Source organism: Myodes glareolus, chromosome 4 (genome assembly GCF_982192425.1).
Source record: "Myodes glareolus chromosome 4, mMyoGla1.1, whole genome shotgun sequence".
In the NCBI taxonomy this organism is placed as follows: Eukaryota; Metazoa; Chordata; class Mammalia; order Rodentia; family Cricetidae; genus Myodes; species Myodes glareolus.
In genome coordinates this window covers 3,340,286-3,362,759 of record NC_142029.1, presented here as the reverse complement: position 1 = coordinate 3,362,759, position 22,474 = coordinate 3,340,286, and the positions used below count along the sequence as shown (strand labels likewise).

General features: G+C 45.4%; 1 protein-coding gene across 2 annotated transcripts in view; it reads left to right on the top strand.

Annotated features, from left to right (window-relative positions):
* Positions 1 to 22,474, top strand: part of Ctnnb1 (catenin beta 1) — a 28,188-nt gene that overhangs the window by 4,030 nt on the left and 1,684 nt on the right. For both annotated transcript variants that reach the window (XM_087905138.1, XM_087905139.1), the window contains exons 2-14: positions 13,727 to 13,787; positions 14,095 to 14,322; positions 14,453 to 14,706; positions 14,807 to 15,045; positions 15,128 to 15,329; positions 16,473 to 16,617; positions 18,864 to 18,967; positions 19,045 to 19,383; positions 19,542 to 19,700; positions 20,837 to 20,956; positions 21,254 to 21,404; positions 21,496 to 21,617; positions 22,284 to 22,344. In XM_087905138.1, coding sequence (XP_087761264.1) covers positions 13,775 to 13,787; positions 14,095 to 14,322; positions 14,453 to 14,706; positions 14,807 to 15,045; positions 15,128 to 15,329; positions 16,473 to 16,617; positions 18,864 to 18,967; positions 19,045 to 19,383; positions 19,542 to 19,700; positions 20,837 to 20,956; positions 21,254 to 21,404; positions 21,496 to 21,617; positions 22,284 to 22,344 — 2,137 coding nt within the window. In that variant the 5' untranslated portion in view covers positions 13,727 to 13,774. The remainder of the gene's footprint in view (positions 1 to 13,726; positions 13,788 to 14,094; positions 14,323 to 14,452; positions 14,707 to 14,806; positions 15,046 to 15,127; positions 15,330 to 16,472; positions 16,618 to 18,863; positions 18,968 to 19,044; positions 19,384 to 19,541; positions 19,701 to 20,836; positions 20,957 to 21,253; positions 21,405 to 21,495; positions 21,618 to 22,283; positions 22,345 to 22,474) is intronic.

Genomic DNA, 22,474 nt, shown 5'->3' with positions numbered 1-22,474 from the left:
AAACTCTTTTGAGTTGTTGGCCAGCTCTCTCCAGTAGATTCCCAAAACATACACCTATTGCTATTACCCTTGGTTGTTCCCAAGAGGTGGAGGGTAAGTTCTTATTGCTAAAGGTGCCATGCACTTCGGACAAGGGCCCAGAGGATGCCTTCCTTCCACCCAAGGATAGGCTTACACAAGAGGGAGGCAACCAGCAGTTCTGTACAGCTGTGATGCCTTGAAACCACGACAGTGACCAGCATTGCATGGTAAGCCCTAGGGGTCAGTGGTGGAATTGCATACTTTGGGGTAACCAGCAGCTCTCTCGTTGGTCTTAATTAAGACTGGTTCAACAAGAAGAGAAATGCTTGGTACTGAAAACCTAACCAGCTCTCCAGGCTAATGAGTCATGGATCTTGGAGAAGCAGTTCTCTTCATGGTGGTCTTCAGTCTCCAGACTCAGTGTGTCAGGCTCCTAAACGCTGGACAAAGTCCACTCCACCACCTTATTTAAACCATTTCCTGGTTTCACTAGAAGCTTGAACCACCAAGCTGAATGTAATAGTAGGCTAATTTCAAACTTTGGTAGAAACAGTGTTGACCTGGAGGTTAGCTGAGTATGTTTAATTTGGTAGTATGTTAGTTTTGGTCATTTATTTTGGGTGGGCAAAGTAATTGTATTAGTTCAGTCTTTTTACTTCTAGCCTGAGTTTTACTCCAAGTTTGTAAAGTGGTCTTTGTTTAAATGGCAGGTTCTGGCTGGACTAAAAAAATTGAGCTGGTGTTCAGAAGCATCGTGTATCCGAGCTGCCATGTCTCAGTCTACAGTCGGGCACAGAAGGCTGAGCTCAGCAGGGGGGTTCGTGTGAGCCCAGAATGAGGTCTTCTGAATATAATGCTGTAGCTGTGACTTTTGTGCAACATGGGTCTTCGCATCTTTCCTGAACTCTCAGTCCCAGGCGTCTAACCCATCCCGTGGGCCCGTGTTTCTTCGTGAAGCTGCTGGAGAGGGTTTGTTTGCTTTCCTGAGACAGGGTCTCCCTGTGTGTTTCAGGTTGGCCTGGCTAGTGTCTTGTGGTATTCCAGAAGTTTTCCTGGTTCTGGTTTATCAGCATTACTTCAGAAGGTGGACTGTTATGTTCCTCTTCTTACCGTGACAGTAATTTTGCTGCTGTTAGAATTGAAATATAAAATATCTGTGGTTTTTGATGGTCTTAGGAGACCTGTAGAAGGATTGTCTACTTGGGTTGCGATCAACAGGCTGAGAACCACTGATCTAGATTCTGTGAGAATTGTCTCAAGCATTTCCCATTTTTTCTTCTGGTTTTTCTTGAGATTTAACTCAATTTCTAGATTGATTTTATTATTAAAGCAGATGTATAACAGGTTTAACAGTTTTTAAAAAACTGATTTATATAGAGACCTTATCTGTGGTCAGCAAATTTGACTGTTGGTCTGAAGGGGAAGGAAGAATAAAAAAGCTGGAGTTAGGACCAGGCTTTCCAGTAGCTGAAGGGGTGGGTGGTACGTACCTCTAAATGGACGTATGGCTGCATAAAATGTAAGGAATGGAGTTCACTGCGAGATTTCTTGGGAGTACAGTTTGAAGATCTTAAATTTAGGTTGGAGTGTGAACTGGTTACATTGCAGGGTGGTGGCTGCAAACTGCGTCTAGCATTTCCTTAATACAGACTAAGCAGGTGAAGAGCCATGCCCACTTCAGAACTAGGGGGACAAGGGTGTAGGGCTGAGTTTGCCTTCAGATTCTGAATGGACGGCTGTAAAGGAACAGTACATCACAGGGTTTCGTGAGCCTTTTTTTTTTTTAATGAATACTGTGTAAAACTTTGTTTTTGTACCAGTGGAAAGACTGTACAACATCAAATGTAGTATTGAATGCCATAAGGTTCATTTAGATGCAGAAATAGAAGCACATATTAGGGGACAGTGTGCTAATTTATCTTTTTAAATAGATAAGTTTGATGTCTTATTATTTTAATTTAGGATTTTAGTCCAGCCACTTTGTGATTCCATGTCTGATAATGACCTGCTAGAGACCTTTATTACCTACTTTTAACTGTGGGTCCTAAAGCAGAGCTCCAGGCATTGTCTGATCCTTTTCTCATCTTGGAAGTTTCAGTTGGAAGTCCAGGAATACCAGAAGAGCAGCAGGTACTCTGGAGGGCGAATAATGGCTGCCCAGATGGTGGTGCTGCTGCACAGTAAAGCCCTGAAGTTCACTGCCATCGAGTTATATTTAAAAAAATGGTGGTGTGAATGGTGTGAAGCAGATTTTTGCCTAGAGTGGTGGTTCACTTTTGTACTCCTAGCACTGTGGAAGGTAAGGAAGTAGGGAGAGCTTCTGAAGGGGTACTTGGCCAATGCTCTGCCCTAGTGCTGAAGGGCCCTGGGTTTTTCCTTATTGCCATTCTATCCCAGCACATGCTGCTCTGTGAAATTTCTTTAAAGGCTCTATGAAGAGACTGTTTGATACCTGCTCTTTCTCCTCAATTAGAGGCAGCTGGAACCCACAGCCTTATCAGTTGCATCATGGGTCCATTTGACAGTGAGTGAGGGTGAGGGGGAGTAATGAATAACTGGAAGAATGTCCATGGACTCCCTGTGACTGTCCTCTCACCTTCTTCTTAGGATAAACTCCGGAAATTGTTCTGGATGTGGCCGTAACAAGCACACGGGCTCATCATTCTCCGTCCTGCACTCTGGTGCTTCCCCAGGGCCTGACTGGCTCTTACTGTCTACAGAAAGACATGCTGTGATTTTATACCAACATGTTCCCCCTCCTTTTTTCCCTCCTACCTGTAATACTTTGTTAGACATTTGGGGTCTCTTTTCAGTTATTGTAGCATTAGCCCAGTTGCTGCAGTTTTGGGGGTTTTCGCCACACCTGGGCAAGCTTTCTCGATCCTTGACTGACAACCCTTGACTCTTGCCTGTGATGGTGTGACTGAGCTGAAGGGTCAGTCCTTGAGCCTCCCTGTTTAGTTCATGCTCACTGTCCGGCTTAAATAGATACTGTGATTTGCAATCATACGCCTCTGTTTCCACCATGGTGCATTTATAAGAAGCAACCTAAGCAGTGAATTGGGAACTGACCCCAGCTTACTGGGCTGTAATTGCGACTTTTCACTCTTCCTTTCATGGTGTGTCTAAATCTCTCCAAATCTCGTCTTTTTTTCTCTATGTCCAGCATTGATTCATTTTCATGGCGTAGCCACACCACCTCAGTCTTGGCTTTCACGGTGGTAAGGCCTTTTAGCTTCCCCTGCTGGATATCCTCTTGTTCCACTCAGTGCACTCAGTGCTGTAGCAGGGGGTGGTGCCACTCCTGTGCACAGACAGGGACTTTAACTCAGGTCACCAGTAACTTAGGCTCCTGTGCGGATCACGCTGTCTGCCTCAAGTCTCATTCAAGTTGGTGTCAAATCCTTCTCATTGTTTACCTTCTTCTGAAAAAAAAATTATATACCACCCTCCCTTATTTGGTTTGATAATGGCCTATAAGGCAGTACTTACTGCTTTGTTTTCCCTCTTACAGGCCCTTCTGTTTTGTGTAAGTCACAGGTACTTGTGGATTTGCCCTCCCCCTTTTACATCTAGTGCTCCTCACAGATGTGAGGTCTGCATAATGTACACTGTCAGTCCCTGTCCAGTTCACACTACCTTGACTCTTGCTTAAGATTAGACAGTGGCTGTGCTTTAGTCTTGGTCTTGTTGGTCGGTCAGCATTTGGTGTGTTTTCTTGTTTCTAGGGTCGCACTATAGAATGTGACCTGTGGTACAGGGACGGTGTTTGTGCTGTCTTAGCAGCTTTAGCTGCCACAGTGTCCCTGCAGACTGAACAACTAGAGTCTTCAGATTTAAGCTTCAGTACCCATAGCCACAGGTAGCAGCTTTAGATGGGACCCATTTTTCTCCCAGACTGGTCCCATTGCTGGAGCTCTAGTCCTCATCTTTCATTCCTCTCTGACAGAGCCCTGTGCCTTTCGTGCTGCTGTAGTACCCTGGCCTAAGCCACGCCCGTGAGTCACCTGGTCTACTGCTGTACCTGCTTGGCTGCTGTCTCTCTTTCTTACAGAGTTTCCAGTTATAGCAAGAATAAGCTGTTCTGTAATGATGCTGAGAACCAGCACCCGGGGTGGGGATGAGGGCACAGGCAAGCCAGGCTACATAAGTAAGCTCTTGGTTACACAGTGAGACCCTGTCTAAAAGAAGAAAAATATGAGACCACTTGTCCAGCAAACAAGCCTGCTGAGGGCTGGAGAACAGTTTGTGACTGAGCTGTGGTCAGCCTTGCTTTGCACATTCTACCCTCTCTTTTCAGATGAAACCACTGAGCTCACAGCGTGGTTCTTAAGGGGTGTTGGAGCCCTGTGCTGTGTGTGCTGGGCGGTCCACAGGTCAATGAGTTCTCCTTTGTGCTGCCTCTTTCCTGAGTCCTAGTCCCAGCGTGAAGGCCACCCTTCAGCAGGCCGCTGGTAGCTCTTCTGTGGGACCATCCCCAGAACTTGTTAGCATTCTAGCATGTGGTGGCTGCTGAAATGGTTGCTGAATAAATGAAGGGAATCTGTATGCTAAATTTGTGATGTTTGTGTCTTGAAACTGTTGTTCCTTTTATATAACAATTTGGCAAATTGAGAAAATAAAACACCAGTGGGGTATTCATATGTAGCTCCAGGTAATGAACGACTCGTTTACTGGTGTGTTTTGGGGCTCACAAACAAAGATGAGGGGCCATTCCTTGAAGTTCTTTGTATCAAAATAATAAAATGCATTTGCATTCTCAGTAAAATCTTGTATCTCGGTAATACTCTAAATACCAGGAACCTTCACAGCTGTAAGGCTTGCTATTCTGGAAGCGGACCAGACAGTGAAATGTCACGTGGCTTGATGAGGCTGTTGGCAGGGGAGCAGCTGCTGCCTGGGTCTACTGCTAGGGTCATTCTGCATTCCTTTCTTGGGTCCTTTCTGTGCTTTTAACCTTGATTATTGCTACCTAATGTTATTTGTGAAGTTTGTTCTCTGGGGTTTGTGTTTACTATCCCTTAAAGAGTTTTAACACCAGCATTCCATGTGACAATTTATAAAAAGTGCGATGCCAGGGCACTATGTAGTCCTCCTGGCTATGGCAGCTCTTTGTTAGCAAGCACAAGACGAGTCTGCTAGCTGGGGTGGGGACATTTGAACACACTTGCAAGTCTATGGTCTTCAGGGAGTTTAAAAGTCTTAAATATATTGGACCTTAGTTCTTTCTTCTCACGTACTGGTCTTGATAGCCCAATGAAATATTTTTTCACAAATAAAACTATGGCTTTCATAGATCATTTTGTCCCGATGTTCACACAACCTTTGAAAGTTCACGTGAAAACAGCTAAGAGATGACCTTTTTAGTAACCTATTAAGCAACTTAAAATTAAAAACTCTTTCCGTTAATTTCTTCATGTTTTAGCTTTGTCTGTTTAATCAAAAGATAATTCAGTTACCGTTGTCTTTGGTAAGAGCATGTGCCTCCTGCTTGCTCCTGTTTTGTGAGGCTGGAGCTGAAGAACAGTGTTGACTGAACCCAGACATCTTGTGACGTGTGAAAAGTATGAAGGTGGGAAATGAGGTTGAGTGCACAGCCACCTCCATGGTGGGGCTGTCTAGTGTCGTTCACAAAGTAGCAGGGTCGAGTAGTGAGACTGTAGCATTTTTATTTTTGATAAGCGCGTTAGCCCATCAAATATTTGCGCTTAATATTTGCTGAGCACTTTGCAGACTTAGATTAGGAACTGAAAGTGACGCTTCAGTGATCCCTGAGTACGTGCAACCAGAGTTCTGATTGGTTTGCTGGGGAAGAGAAACTTGTAACAAGTGCTGGGGAGGGCAATTTCTCTTAAACAGGGGAAGGAAAACATTCTGGAGTTCTGCCACTGACTCTGCCTGTTTCTGAATGTGGAGGCCAACTTGAGATGCAGAGTTCTCTTTCTTGGGCATGTTTAGAGCCACGTAGTGGAGTATGGGTGTTCCACCACCGAGGAACATTGGACCATAGATACCAGCTGTAGTTGTGTCAAGGAAATCAAGTGTGATTTAGGATTGCTTGAGCTGAAGTTCTGACCCTGTATTCACTTGACTTGGCCAGTATAACTCTGGAGAAGCCAGAGTAGGATTGAATTGACAAGGCTGAACACTTGACTCAGGCTACAGACAGACCAGGATTGAACAGAAAGAAAGAGTTCATTACTTGGGAAGCTCATAGAATTCAAGGCCATCCTTGGTTACATCAGTAGGATGATTCCCCTCAAGAGAGAATACAATTTTTACTTCATTTTTAGCAGTTTTGCCTTTGGAAGCATGATAGTAGCATGTTTCTGCATCTACACAGAATCTGGTAGGTTGCTTGCTCTTAGGCTTTTAATACTATATCTCAGAACTTGGCTAGCAAGAATTTATTCTTAGACAAGTATCATTTTATTCTACTTTGATTACAGTTACTCTGTGTGCACACATATAAGACATTGTCTTAAATTTGTCTTGATTCTGCAGGTTATATGTAAAACATTTGCATGCTTGATAATGTTGAAAGAATTGGTGAGATAGCCTCTTATTCTTTAATGACTGTGAGTTTTGTGAGAAGTTCAGTCTTGACTGGGCACAGTGGCCACTTTCCTGGTCTACCTGCTTTGTTTTCTATCCTATGTCTCTTGGCCTGTGAGCTCTAGGGTGGAGGGAGTGATGGACGTAGGATGGTAGGATGCCATGTGCTCAGCTAGGCTTCCTGACTTCAGCCCCTAGGAACTTGGGAAATTCTGACTCACAGCTCAGTGGTTCCTGGTTCACTTTGAATTTTATTCTGCATCTTTATTGATCCCCACGCTGCTCACAGATCTCTGCCTGTGTTAAATTTGGTCGCTATTTAGCACTATTTTCATACCAAGCGTATTCTAGGAATCGCTTGTCCGCTTTTGGAGGGGAGCTCTGCCCTGCCCTCTTCTGCCTTGGGAAGCTTCCCTGACACCACACTGTGGAGACTCTGCATTTATTAGAGTCTTCTCACTTCTCTTGTTGGATAGGGAGGAGTAGGGAAGGGGAGAAACATGGTCAAAAATACTGTCTGAAAGCATCCTTGAATAAAGAAATAGAGGTGTTACTAGCTATATGACCTTAACTTCCAAGACTCTTTGATGATGTAACACCAGTAACAATGTACTTAAAATTTGTTGGGTGGGTGAATATCTAGTCCATGTCACATAGATTATTATTTATTCAGTTTTGTCGATGCAGTTTCCAAATCTGTTCCACTGCACAGGTGGAATGCCTCTGATAAGTCCTTTAGCATTAAAAGATGAGGCTCTCACTTAAAAGGTGTAAGTGATGGATGTGGGGAGCTCAGTGACCGCTAGGGTGTGGTTGCCGTTGCCTTTCTACTGGTCCTCGGAGCCAGGCAAAGGCCTTCCCTGTGGGCTCCTGTCCTCACTGCTCACGCCACTCTTTCTTTGAAATGTTGGTTCTTCTTGTTCTTTCCAGTGTATTTTGTAAGGATTCATTTTGTGTGTTATGGATTTTTCCTTTAATCATGTTTCCTGTATGCTATTTTTAAATTACCATATAGGTAGAGGTACACTGCCCAGAATTTTAACTAGAATGTGTATGTGTGAGGGTGTGCATACATCCTTTATGCTTTCTTTTAAAGCTTCAATTTTAGCCCATGCTTACTAACTGCTTTAGTTTGATTTTTACTTTTGAATGGTGTTTGGAATGTGGGTGTGGTTAGGTACAGGTGAAGGTGGCTTTTAGAATGACAGGCCAGTTTTCATAGTGTCTTGTCAGGTCATCCAGGTCTTTCTGACTGGAAGACCTGCTCTCCATTTCTGTTTGGGCATTGTTTGTTTTTGCTATAGTCATGTTCGTAGGAAGATGAGAACAAATTGTTAATGCTACAGAAATGTAATCATGTAAAGCCTAAGGAAATCCTAACTCCATAAAGCATGGCCATGCCAACTGCCCACTGTAGGAACTCGGGGAAGCTCATAGAGCAGGGTGGGGCAGGCGTTTGAGTGGCTTCCCTACATCAGCTTCAGGAGTTAGGTTAAAGCGATTTTATTTAAAGAAATCAGACTAGAATTTGTTTTGAGTACATTGAACTAGCCAGATCAGAGAGAGCTGGCGTGTACTTTTTCTAGTCAGAAAACAGACTTCTGTGCTCTTGCCTGCATGTTTTCTTATTCTTGATGCCATCATAATGGACTCATAATTACATTATTTCTGTTCTGAAGGAGAATAATTTTTGCATATAATTGTAATAGTCACTTTTATTTCACTGAGGCTGAGTTTTCTGCTCAGTCTTTGCTAGACTATAAACCCACTTAATGGTCATAGAAGTGCTTGGGAGTTCTCAGACCTAAGCATGCAGTCACTGTGAAGTTGAGAGAATTAGATATTTTCATTTAGGATGGCACTATTTTAAGACTTCTAAATGTTTAGAAGTACAGAGATTGGGCTTTAATTTGTATTTAAAATGTTAATAGCTAGTTTTTGCATTTAGTTTTATGTAAGGTATAGAGAATACTATGACAGCACCCATGTGCTTACTACTCTGATTAATAAGCATTTTGCAACTGACACAGGTTTACTGTATCTTATTTCTAAAATGAAACCTAAAGTCTGCTGAAGAATTGGCACTATCCTCTCTCTGTCCTTGCTGAAGCAGCTGGTATGCAGCCTTCACACTCTGCGCATGCCCTGCAAGCATTGCTTGGAGTCATACAGTGTACACGGACGGTGAATGAAGCCTAACTCGTAACGTGTGCATGCAGTGACTTTGCTTATGCTATTAAGAACTTGAAAGCTAGAGGGAAAGGATGCTTAAGTTATTTTTGTTAGTTGAGAATTTCACACATGTATATAATGTACTTAGATCGTATTCACCCCCACAGTCGTTGCCTTTATTCCTCCTAGGCCTACCTGCCACCCCAGAGCCCTCCAGACTTTGTAGACAGAGGTTTCTGCCCCACCCGGTCCTGCGGCCATTCAGTTCCAAAGAAACACAGAGGCTTATATTAGTTATAACCTGTTTGGCCTATTAGCTTAGGCTTATTATTAGCTAGCTCTTACAACTTAAATTAACCTATAATTTTTGCCTATGTGTAGCCACATGGCTTGGTCCCTTTTCTCAGTGCAGCATTTTCTTGATTCTTCTGCATATGACTGGTGACTGACTCTCTGCCTTTCCTCTTCCCTGAATTCTCATAGTCTGGTTGCCCTGTCTATACTCCTTGCCTGGCTACTGGCCAATCAGTGTTTCATTAAACTAAGAGTAACAAATCTTTACAGTGTACAAGAGTGTTCTCCCACAGCAAGACTTCATGTCCTCTTTATTTTTGTTAATAACCCACAGGTCCAGTTTATGCTGCTTGCTGTTACGCTCATGGGTGTGGGACCCTCCATTGTAATACAGTCCCTGTCCTAGAAAACCAACTCCCCCTGTCCCAGCACTCACCGACTGCTCCTCAGCTCTGGGTTGGGGCTCCAGGGGTTCTCTTGCCCCCCCCCCCAATACTGGAATGCTTACTGGCTTCATCTTGTTCTAGTGTCTGTTTTTAAAAGAATGCAGTTTATTGCATTTTTTTCTTATTTGTGTATGTGTGCCTGCATCTTTGTGATGGGCATCAGAGACCCACTTAGGTCAGTTGGTGGGCCCTAGAGATGGAACTCAGGTTGCGGGGCGTGGCGGCAAGTACCTTTATCTACTGAGCCATCTTGCCTGCCCATATCTGCTTTTTTATAATAACATGTTCTTGGTGATGTCTGTGGAAGACCATTTGACGTTTTTTATGGTATTAAGGGCTAGTGGCATCTGTACTCATTGGTGGTGCCGACAATAAATGCAAAGTTAAGAGCTGTAAAGTTGAAGTATATGAACAGCCATCCTAAATGTGTGTATTCAAAGAACTTCCTAGGTATAGTGCATATGTGTGCTCCATAAAATAGAGTGCCACATTAGAAACCTGACAACACAGACTTGTAGCACAGACAAGACAACACGAGTTTAGGTTTCAACCAAACAGCCTGTAGCAACACCACAGGGCGGGGTGGGTAGGCAGGGATAACTGCTAGAGCAGGCTGGGCTTAGTTAATCATGGACAGCGCCTATGCTGCCTTCTGTGGACTTGGTATTAGCTTATATTCTTTCAGGTTTTGGAACTATGTTGATTGATAATCAATAATTGATAATTAATCAAAAAAGGCTTAGATGTTCTTTATCCTTTAAAAAAAATCCACGGTGCCACTACATTTCTGTCATTAGAATTAGTTAAGAAAATTTCTTCTATGTTAAGATGTTTATTGTGTCCTGGTGTAACAGGCAAGTGAGGAAGGACTAACTAAATATTCAAGAATTGGAGCCAAGATTTTACTATAGTCATTCACTGCAGTTTTTGTTCCTTCTTTTCTTTCTTTCTTCCTTTTTTTTTTTTTTTAAGATACGGTTTGTCTGTATAGCCTGCCTTGACTGCCCTGGAACTCACTCTGTAGACCAGGCTGACCTACTCCACCTACCTGTGCTTCCCGAGTGCTTGAATTAAAGGTGTGCGCCACCACCACCAGCTCACTGAAGTTTTACAATGGTTGACATGCAGGATTTTTATTTGAAAAAGCTCCTAGCAATAAACTTTATATAACACAAAATATCATCATTAACTGCAGGATTCATGTTATAGAACTGACCCAAGAAAACACTGAGCATATCACTGTGGCTAGGAGTGTCTACAGTCATTGGTGATAGCCTGATCTCCTTGCCAGTGCTTTTGTTTCTTAGCCATTTGTGTGCTATAGTTGAGGACACTTCATTCAGGGCACTTGAGGAAGATTCCTTCCAGATCGTACATCCGAAGAGGATGAGCAGAGAGGGAGCTGGAGCTGTGGCTTCAGTGCGGGACTGGTGCTCTGTGAGTCCTGAAGATGAGCCCAAAGGTTATGACGTTCTAGAATCAGAGTATTATCTTCAGTCCACCAGGTTTGTTCTAGTACACTGTTTGTGAAAAATGAATTGTTGACATGAACTGCCCGTGTTAAAACTGGTTTTATAATGTATATGCTTTGTGCACTGACATTATCCACAATTATAATAATTCATTACAAGGTGAATAATTTTATCTTGATGGAAACTTGGAAAATAATTTTAGCGTAGATCTATACTATTTCTACAAGAGACATTTATAGATAGTTCAGAGTCAGGTGATCTTTGTGCTGCTAGATAATTGGAAAAGTAAAGTATCAAGAAGAAACAAACCAGAGATAGATGTGAATGCAGGCTCCTTAGCCTGGTTGGGAAGATGCAAGAGAAGTGGCGAGCTCCACATGCACCTCCTCAGAGGTTGCAGACATTGCAGAGGTCTCTAGCACCGTCACGGGTGCTTAGGCTGGTTATCCTCATATTGTCTTGTGTTTCTTGCTGAAATGCCTGGGTTTCTACATCCGTCACCCATTTCTTTGTAACTTTGGTTAGTATTTAGCTTGATTGTTGTTGTTGTTGTTGTTGTTCCAAGTTTCATGGGGATATTAGGTTAAACTGTTTATGGCATCGACTTACTCATTTTAAGAGCACTGTCTGTTTCTGCTGAGTTTGCTTTTCTTGCGCTTTTCCTTTGATATTGAAGAGTCTCCCACAGTGGCAGATAGAAAGCATTGATTACCGGGAACTTGAGGTTGGTTCCTTAATAATTGGCAGGGAGTGTTGGAAGAGAGCCAGCCCTTGGCCTGAAGTCTCTGATGAGGAAAAGTTTCCTTGGTACAAGGCTGCCCCACTTTCCTCATCTCAGAACAGGGTGAACTCAACAGTTTCTTTTGGTGGATAATGCTAAGAATTCTTGGAGTTTTGTTTCTCTCTATAGCTTTCAGGTTGCTACTTACCCGACGCCCCTTTCCTCCTGTTTTTCCTCTCCAGAGTTGCTGTGAGGAGGAAGGTGGTTTTCATGGATGGTGCATGGGTGTTCTTTTAGGTGCTAGTACTCTATGCTAATGTATGTTGTACTCAGGACTCCAGCATATGCAGATACTGTGAGTTCAGAGCATGAACTCACTTCCCCCGTAACGTTATTATAAATGGGGCTCCACATCAGCAGATGAGCTCTCGACACAGGTTCCCCAGGAGGAGGAGGGGTGTGGGTTGTGCAGCATAAGGAGCAAACAGGCAGATGCACAGCCTGGAGGAGCGGCACTGCCTGGTCTCCAGGCCTGTTCATGCTGACCAGCTGAGGAGCTAGTTAGAGACTGGGTTCAGGTCTCCCTCTGAAAGGCTGCATTGAGACTGCAGCTTCCTGCGGGCTGGCAGCCCTACCTCAGGTGAACAAATCTCCCCACGTTGAGGAGTGGGCTTGTTTGTTGGCTAACGTTGGAAAGTTGCTGTGCCCCACCACACGGCTGTGCCCTCATCCTAGGGTATAAGAATTTTTTTCTTTGGTTTTTTTAGGTTTTTTTTTTTTTTTTTTTTGTGGCCCTGCTGGAACTCACTCTGTAGACCAGGCTGGTCTTACACTCACAGAGATCTGTCTGACTCTCTCTCCCAAGTGTTGGGGTTAAAGATGTATGTTGCCACTGTCCTGTGGGGTTCAAGATTCTTGAGGGAGAGGGCCCCCTTTAAGTATCAGTTTGTCTGGAGCATGAAGTGAGGATCCAACTTGAGTTTTCCCGCGTTAGCCTCAGAAGAGTGATGAAACCCAGATGTGGTACTGGTATTCAAGAGGCTGGGGCAGAAGAAATGCCAACCTGGGCTGCAGAGTAAAAAAGTTCTCAGAAGACAAAGGGAAAAGACAGTGTATCACCTTCTACTTTGAGAAAAAAATGGTCACTAATGTGAGGTTTCCAACTTAGATTCATTAAACATTCAAAATCATCTCTTCATGAATTGAAAATGGAATCATTCTAAGTGTCCTTTCTACCTGTATCTCTGCACACTCAGGGTTAATTTATTAGTCCTCACTATGTTAGCTCTAGTGCAGGATGAACCTGCTTGGGACAGACATTGGTGATGGAAATCTGTCCATAGAGTACTTAGGGGCCATGGGCCTTAAGCTTCCATCTTATTCTTGGTGATTTTGTATGTTTCTTGAATATTGTACAGTAAAACCAAAGTGCAGACATAATTTAGACCAAAATTTACCTGTGGGAAGTGTTAAACTTGGTTGATCATGGGGCAGCCATACCAGTTGCCATGGTGTGTACATCATTGCTTAATTTAGACAAATCTTATTGATATGTGTATTTCTATTTGTGCTTCATACTGTAGCTTGAAAAGTAATTTTGCTTTTTAAATTGCATAAATAGCCATTCTGATCAGTGTGTTATATCAGAAAAAAACAACTGGTTTATTTTATAAAAATTTGGTGTTTTTTAAAAACTCCACTGCCTCCGGAGGCACCTAGCACAGTCCGAGCATCTTTAGCCCTCAGGAATTCGCAGTGCAATTGGATTTTAAATAGTGTTCCTTTTGCAGTCTTTCATTGGGTGGCCATTTCATTCTCCTTCGGTGCCTTGTGTGTCTGCAGTCTGTTTCTGCTGAGACATAGCCTTCACTCAGAAGGTCGGTGGTGTAGCTGTGGCTTTAGGGCCTGTGTTCTCAGTGTAGCCCATAGTAGGTTGGCTTTTGGTTTGTGTTGGTGGAGTATAGCCTACCACATGTAGCAGGCATCTCAGTCACCTGAATTAAAATCAAGCTTATATTTTAATGATTGATTTCCCCTCCCCCCAGGGTATCTGAAGCTTAGTGTGCAGCTGCTGTGACACTCCTGCGTGGACAATGGCTACTCAAGGTTTGTTATGCATATAGAACTGAGGCCTGCACTGGGGGGCTGCTTCATGGCCTCTGCGGGTCTGCCTTTAAGTCCCTGCTCCTCATCCCTGTCTCACTGGCTTGCCAGCCCACCCTGGGAATCCAGTCTGAGTGGATGATTCTAAACCTGAGTGCCATTAGGTCGCCCCCTGTTCAGTCATGGAACACATACTGGCTGTCATTCTGATCTCCTTGACTGCCTTTCTAAACGTATTTCAGTGGGTAGTTGTTGCAGGTGTCTTAATTAGATGGCATTTTCGGTGCACTAACATGTTTTGTTTTTACAGCTGATCTGATGGAGCTGGACATGGCCATGGAGCCAGACAGAAAAGCTGCTGTTAGTCACTGGCAACAGCAGTCTTACCTAGATTCTGGAATCCATTCTGGTGCCACCACCACAGCGCCTTCCCTGAGTGGCAAGGGTAATCCTGAGGAAGAAGATGTGGACACCTCCCAAGTCCTATATGAGTGGGAGCAAGGCTTTTCCCAGTCCTTCACTCAAGAGCAAGTAGCTGGTAAAAAGCATTTGTGTGTTTAGCACGGATGTGTGATGGCTTAGACAGAGCACAATGAGGAGTGGATGAAAGGTGGGGCACAGCCTCACTCTGAGGACAGTGACGTCTCACGTGTATTTACCGTTCCCAGATATTGACGGGCAGTACGCCATGACTCGGGCTCAGAGGGTACGAGCTGCCATGTTCCCTGAGACACTAGACGAGGGCATGCAGATCCCTTCTACACAGTTTGACGCTGCTCATCCCACTAATGTCCAGCGCTTGGCTGAACCGTCACAGATGCTGAAGCATGCAGTTGTTAATTTGATTAACTATCAGGATGACGCGGAACTTGCCACACGTGCAATTCCTGAGCTGACAAAACTGCTAAATGATGAAGACCAGGTGAGCAGTTACACAGTTTGCTTTCCCGTTTACTCTGAGAGAAACTGCCCCACGTCAGTATTTGGAAACTAATGGTGCTTCTTGATCCCCTGTCCTCTAGGTGGTGGTTAATAAAGCTGCTGTTATGGTCCATCAGCTTTCCAAAAAGGAAGCTTCCAGACATGCCATCATGCGCTCTCCTCAGATGGTGTCTGCTATTGTACGCACCATGCAGAACACAAACGATGTAGAAACGGCTCGTTGTACTGCTGGGACTTTACACAACCTTTCTCACCACCGTGAGGGCTTGTTGGCCATCTTTAAGTCTGGAGGCATTCCTGCTCTGGTGAAAATGCTTGGGTAAGAAAGTGTGGTTGTAGAACTAGAAGGTAAGGTAGGAAGTAGAGGTTGCCAGTGTGGCTGACAAAAGTTCTCTCCTCAGATCACCAGTGGATTCCGTACTGTTCTACGCCATCACAACGCTGCACAACCTCCTTCTACATCAGGAAGGTGCTAAAATGGCTGTGCGCCTAGCCGGTGGGCTGCAGAAAATGGTTGCTTTGCTCAACAAAACAAACGTGAAGTTCTTGGCTATTACAACAGACTGCCTGCAGATCTTAGCTTACGGCAATCAAGAGAGCAAGGTAGAGTAATGAAAGGTGTTGTCACAGAGCACAGTTCACCAAGTCAGCACACAAGCTCAGACTTGTGTGCCTGCAGTGTGTGTGCATCCATTTCCTGTAACGTTAACTGTCTCTGTGTGCGCTGCTGTGCTGTGTGCTGAGGCCTCCTGAGTCCTTACCCTTGGGCAGCAGGTACCCTTGGAATACTTACCAACTCGACTAGAACAGAAGGAACACTGTTTGAGGGCCTTGTGGAGATCTCTGAAAGGAAGGGAAGGGCTTCCTGCTTCCTAGGTGAGGCAAGTGAGAGGGTGAATCCCATTAGAGTCCTGAAGAGGAGGGAGGACCCCAGCACTCGGGAGGCAGAGGCAGGCGGATCTCTGTGAGTTCGAGGCCAGCGTGGTCTACAAGAGCGAGTTCCAGGACAGGCACCAAAGCTTCAGAGAAACCCTGTCAGAAGGAAGGCACGAAGACATTGTTTGATAAACTTTTGGGATAAGACTGTATGTAGATTGGCTGGGTAGACCTTGTAAGGCTTTGTTGGGCATACCAAAGACCAGGAGATGTAACTTTGAGCATGGGAATAAAATGAAGTCTGCTTGTGGGAGTGAGCAGAGGACTGAAGGGTGAGGGCGTGGTCATTCTGCAGTGTTCCTGTGAAGGTGCACAGCACGAAGATCAAGATCAGGGGCTGTGGGCTCTTAATGCCCATTGCCAACTGGCTGTTCTGACAGAACTTTCACTACTGCTGCAGGCAAACATGGTTGCTTTGCATGTTCTTTTATGTTCAGTGTGGGGAGGTAGCCAGAGTTGATGTATTTTTTTTTCTAATGATTTATTTTTATTTTATGTGCATTGGCGTTATGCCTGCATGTATGTCTTCGGGAGGGGCTGTTGGGTCCACTGGAACTGAACTTAACAGATAGTTGTGGGTGCTGGGGATTGAACCCAGGTCCTCTGAAGAGCAGCCATCTCCCCAGCCCAAGCTGGCAAGCCTGGGTTGCTGCAGAATGCTGCAGCAGAGGAGCCACACACCAGGTTGAGACTGGATCCTAGGGTCCATTGAATGGAGCTGGCTAAAAGTTGTCCATGGCACAGTAACTTGGTGAGGGGGCTGCTCCAGCATTTCTGGAATGTTATGAGTAATGGTTTATATCTTTCTAGCTGATCATTCTGGCCAGTGGTGGACCCCAAGCCTTAGTAAATATAATGAGGACGTATACCTATGAGAAGCTTCTGTGGACCACAAGCAGAGTGCTGAAGGTGCTGTCTGTCTGCTCCAGCAACAAGCCAGCTATTGTAGAAGCCGGTGAGTACACACATGCTTGGATTATTTATTCCCTGGGGAACACCCAAGTCCATGCTTAAAACAGCATTTGCTTGTCCTTGGGTTACTGAATTTTTTGTGATTTGTTGTTAGTTCTCTGTGAGCAGAGGTTCTAAGATTTAAAAAAAAAAATGATTCTTGCTATTCCCTGGGTGTTTTTTTTTTCATATTTTAATGGGACAACTTGCATACAATAATTTATGTTGTTGTGTACTTGATGATAGAAGAAAAGACAATATGTGGTTTGTACTCTTGTTGCGTAGGCTGTTGACCCAAACTTCCGACCCTGAGAGGAGAGGAAAGTGATGGCGACGTTGTGTGGAAGGCAGTGCTGAGGATGAGGCACAGTGGGGCAGCGCCCATCTGTCTGCTTGTTGGGGGCACTTCTGGATTTAGGGTGTGGAAGGGTTACTGAGTTTTCCTAGAGACACTGTAAGACTTGTTTAAACATATGTTTGTAGACTGATAAGTACTGGAGTAATTAGAAACATGTACATGGAAGCCTTTTAAGGACCCCCCCCCAAGTTATTCAGATTTGTTTATCTTGAATATACTTAGCACCTAAAATACTCTAAGCATTGTAATCTGACCCTATCCATGTATCTTGTAGCGCGGTAGAGAAGTGGTTCATGTGCTCAGTCTTGTGGAGATGAGCATATGGTGCATCACTCAGCCAGGGCCAAGAGGGTCAAGAGTTAGTTCTAGGACTGCCTGGGATACTTAGCAAGGCTTTGTCTCAGAATAGAACAGAGATGTGTATTAGGGCAGACGTGAACATAGCAATGACAGTGTCTGAGGAGGCCTGGACGGTAACTCAGTGGGGAAGGAGGAGCAGAGCCGCAGACAGAGGTTAGATGCTCTCTGGGTAGGAAGGAGGAGTACTGGGGGCAGTGTCTAAGAGGACGTAGACTGCTGGTTTAAATGCAGTGTGAGCAGTAGGTGCACTGCTGACCCTGGTGCACTGGGATGACGCGTGTGTTTTGTTGCTGCTGCTTGGATGCCACATGTGTAGAGAGTGCTTGGCTCCCTTTGGTAAGTTGGGTGAGGGGAGATTCGAAAGGTCCTCAAGGTTGACGACTGAGGCAGTGAGCACCACTAAAGGAAGCAGCCTAGCTTTAGAAACACAACAGTGAGGCTCCAGGAGCAAACCACTGGGAAGTGGCCTTTGGCATTGTGCAGATTAAGTGGAACTGTCGGGGTTTGCTTATTTATTAATAAAATAATTAAAGGAAGTAACGAATCAGAATGACAGATCAGCAGACAGCTCAAAGGGTGGATTAGAATGACAGGAAAGCCAGGCTAAGAGCTATAAGTTGCCTGAGTTTATGACAGGAAAGGAGAGGGTGTCTCAAGAGTAGCTGGGTGGGACTTCTACCACTCAGTCAGAATGCCTCTGTGTCTTGGAAGTCTCTTGAGCTGTAATGATGAACATCTGGGGCAAGATGCGCTTTCTGAGTTAATGTATAAAGGGAGAGGAGGAAGTTTTGGGGAGAGTGGTCAGCTATTTAAGAAAGGCAGAGCTTCAACCTCAACACAGGTTGCTGCCCGTGGCTAGGGTGGTAAGCTGTGAGGAAGGCATCTTTGGGAGACCATCTTTATCATGATGAAAGGTAAGCTAGGTGTTAGCCAGATTTGAGGAGATGGACAAGGAGGTGAGAACCTGTCTCTCATTGTTCAGAAGTGATTTCAGGTGAAGGTCGGTGCTATGCAAGGGTTGTCAGGATAAAGACTCAAACAGGAAACGTGAACCCTGGGTTGTGTTTCAAGTGACTTTTTATATGGGCTGTCGCTGTGTTGCCCAGGCTGTCCTTAAACTCGGGCTTAGGCAGTCCTGACTATCTAGGGCTACTACAGTGCCGAGCCCATAGTGTCTTTACATTTGTGCGTCAAGACTTGCTGGCGACTTAATGACTGTTGGGGATTACAGAGCTTTCTTCTGTGCCAACTGTTTGTGACTGCCGGCCATGGCCTCTGTGCACTGCTCCGTCTGCAGTTCAGGGTTACTCTGGAAGTGGCTGAATGAAGGAAAGGAGTTGGTGGGGATGTTGTCACCTACAAGACAGACAGAAATGGTGATGCTGTTTCCATCTTTAATATAAGGAAACAGCAGCTATTTGACAGAAGTTGTCAATGGCGAGGTAGAGTGGGGAAAAGTTCTTAGGGGTCACTTTCTGTAAGGGCTGACAGGCACACCTAGCTGAGAGCCATTGCCTTGTCTAACTTTGTAGGTGGGATGCAGGCACTAGGACTTCACCTGACAGATCCGAGTCAGCGACTTGTTCAGAACTGTCTTTGGACTCTTAGAAATCTTTCAGATGCTGCAACTAAACAGGTATGTTGTGCAGACGCTGCTGCCTTGGTGCTGGGGTCTCCATGAGCCCTGAACTCAGCATGTTTTTATCTCCACAGGAAGGGATGGAAGGTCTCCTTGGGACTCTCGTGCAGCTTCTGGGCTCAGATGACATAAACGTGGTCACCTGTGCAGCTGGAATTCTTTCTAACCTCACTTGCAATAATTACAAAAACAAGATGATGGTGTGCCAAGTGGGTGGTATAGAGGCTCTTGTGCGTACTGTCCTTCGTGCTGGTGACAGGGAGGACATCACTGAGCCTGCCATCTGTGCTCTTCGTCATCTGACCAGTCGGCATCAGGAAGCTGAGATGGCCCAGAATGCTGTGCGTCTTCATTATGGGCTCCCTGTGGTAGTTAAGCTCCTGCACCCACCGTCCCACTGGCCTCTGATCAAGGTAACCTGTCTGCACTGCTGGGCAGAGAGATTTTAACTTGGGATTGTCTGTTGGCATGGTTGGCTCGGAGTAGAGCAGGGTGGTGGATTCCCAAGTGTTTATACTCGGTGCCGCCTGTGATTTGGTTATGTTGTACACCAATTCTTCCCTTTGTGTAGGCGACTGTTGGATTGATTCGAAACCTTGCCCTTTGCCCAGCAAATCACGCACCTTTGCGGGAGCAGGGTGCCATTCCACGACTAGTTCAGCTGCTTGTTCGAGCCCATCAGGACACCCAGCGGCGCACCTCCATGGGTGGAACACAGCAGCAGTTTGTGGTAGGTAAATCTTTGTGACACTTGGTTGTTTGGAGGTGAGTGTGCGTGAATGCATAATCTACATATGCTGCCTCCACCCCCATCCTGAAGGGCCACTAACATACCTGACCTGTTTCGTTGGTTTCCAGAGAAAAGAGGTATGACATAAGCTCTGGAGGGGTTTCCCTGGTCAGCCTTAAAATGGGAATGCGGGGTATAATGTACTGTTGTGGGATTAGGCCTTGAATGCCAGTGCTCGTGTAGGAAATCTACCACAGCCATATTTGAATCCAACTCTGGCAGTTTCTTCCCCCCACTTCAGAATACAGAGAGGAGGAAGCCTGCCACAGCAGGTTTTAGAACCCATACTGCAGTTCTGTGGATTTGCTTTCTACAGTTATTGGCCCTTCTCCATAGGATGGCCTCATACTTAAGGTGCCACCTACAGTCTAAGGAAATTTCTGTGTTCTCACAGAAATCCAGTTGACTATAAAAGTCGCAGAGTTGTAATATAACTCAGTCCTAGATTAGGAAGTAAGTGTACTCAGCATAGTGCTGCCTGAGTAGGCTTGGGAGATACCAGCAGTGGGCATTCTCCTGGAGTAAAGTTGTCACCAGACACATGTGAAGAAATAGAGGGGCACGAGGGAAGAGCCATCATCAGGGTGGCCCATGTTCACGTAAGGCAAACCCAGCGTGGTTGTGCTCTGCCATGCAGTGAGCGTGCTGGCTTAGGGGATAGAAGGGCAGGAAAGCTGAACACTTGTCGACCCTCAGTGTCTGTGCGTTTGTATCTGCAGAAGCTCAAGTCGCTTGTTTTTACATTGTGCCTATGTTTGCCCTTGGGTCATGCTAACCCTGTAGGGTGCATGAAGAGAGACAGAATGAGTTGCTCGAGTCAGACTGCTCTTGGCACAGGCACAGGCTTTCCTGCTGCTACATTTGATCAGTCTGTGGTTAGTTGAACCTGCAGATCTCGAAGCCACAGAGCACAGGAGGGCTGCTGGCCCTGTGCAGGGAGAAGGCCTGCTGCCATCAGTGTGCGGGAACCCTCCATCCTGAGCACTGGGCAAGCTCTGAGGACCTTTGGAGACAGTGTGACTAGAGTAGCAATTGCTGCTCAGAGAGTGCCCGCTTGTTGATGGCTTTTCTCTTAGGAGGGCGTCCGCATGGAAGAGATCGTGGAAGGGTGTACCGGAGCTCTTCACATCCTCGCTCGGGATGTTCACAACCGGATTGTAATACGAGGACTCAATACCATTCCACTGTTTGTGCAGGTGAGTTGACTTCAGATGGGGGCCTTTCCGACCTTTTGTTCCTAAAAATTGAGAGAATTGAAGACCTTCGTTTTTAGGAGCGTTGGGACTAGAGCCTCAGGAGGGAGGGGCAGAGCACAGCCCCCACCCCCAAAGAACCGGGTCATGACTGAGAACCTTTATTCCAGAGCAGCCTTCTTGTGTGACACAGCTGAGTGGGTGCTCCTGACACCCCACAGTGGCAATTTTGTACATTTGGGCACATGCCTTGCTTTGTTTTGGGATTAATTGGTTCTTGTTTCTGTGTTTTCTCCATAGTTGCTTTATTCCCCCATCGAAAATATCCAAAGAGTAGCTGCTGGGGTCCTCTGTGAACTTGCTCAGGACAAGGAGGCTGCAGAAGCCATTGAAGCTGAGGGAGCCACAGCTCCCCTGACAGAATTACTCCACTCCAGGAACGAAGGCGTGGGTGAGTAGAGGAGCCTCTCCGCCCATTAGTAGCCACATGTGCGCTGTTGCTGGGCCTATCCTGAAAGGGCCACTTCCTCTTCCTTTCCCAGCAACCTATGCAGCCGCTGTTTTATTCCGAATGTCTGAGGACAAGCCACAGGATTATAAGAAACGGCTTTCAGTTGAGCTGACCAGTTCCCTCTTCAGGACAGAGCCAATGGCTTGGAATGAGGTAGGCAAGTGGGGGGCCTGCCCAGCGACCAGTTCTGCGTATTCATTTGGCTCTGCGGTGTCTGTAAGCTGTCTCTCTCAGAACTCAGTAACACATGAGAAGGGACTACGAGGAAAGATAGTCTGCTGAGCACTTGATTGGGAGTCAGTTTATCAGTACTGTGTTTACAACAGTCTCCTTTACATATACTTTCTCCTTGAATTTGTTAATCGTCCTCAGAGTTATGTGAATCATGGTTTCTGGTAAACTTCCCTAGAAGTACATTTTAGATACCCTGTAGTCCCAACTAGGGTGCACAGTCTCAGTGGGTGGTGTTTGTTGAGTGCAGTCTTGGGTTCCAAACAGTGAGTAATGTGAGAGCTGGGTGTTCAGTAGGCATTCGTAGGCATCACAACATGTTCTGACCTGAGCCCTCAACTTCCCCCACCCACATCCCAAACCTGTTCCCATTGATGCCTTTGCTATTCCAGCCACTGCCCACTCAGCGTTAGAGCCATCTCTGTTGACTGCTGTTCCTCTAGCTCTGGAACAGTATGGCTGCTTTTAGAAAGAATTAGTGAACATTTTAATGCTATGTGCAGTTTGCATTCTTTGTCTTTTGATCTTACGTTTATAAATATTCAAGTGTGGTTTTGGAAATTTATATTCTGCCCTGTACCCATTTAGACTGCTGATCTTGGACTAGACATTGGTGCCCAGGGAGAAGCCCTTGGATATCGCCAGGATGGTATGTTGTAAAGCATTGATTCTCAGGGCTGGCCCACTCACCTGGGAGCCTGGAGTGGAGGAAGTGGTAGCTGCACTTGAGGTGGTCCCTGAATTCCAGAGTCAATAGCAGTCTTAGTGGAGCACAGGAA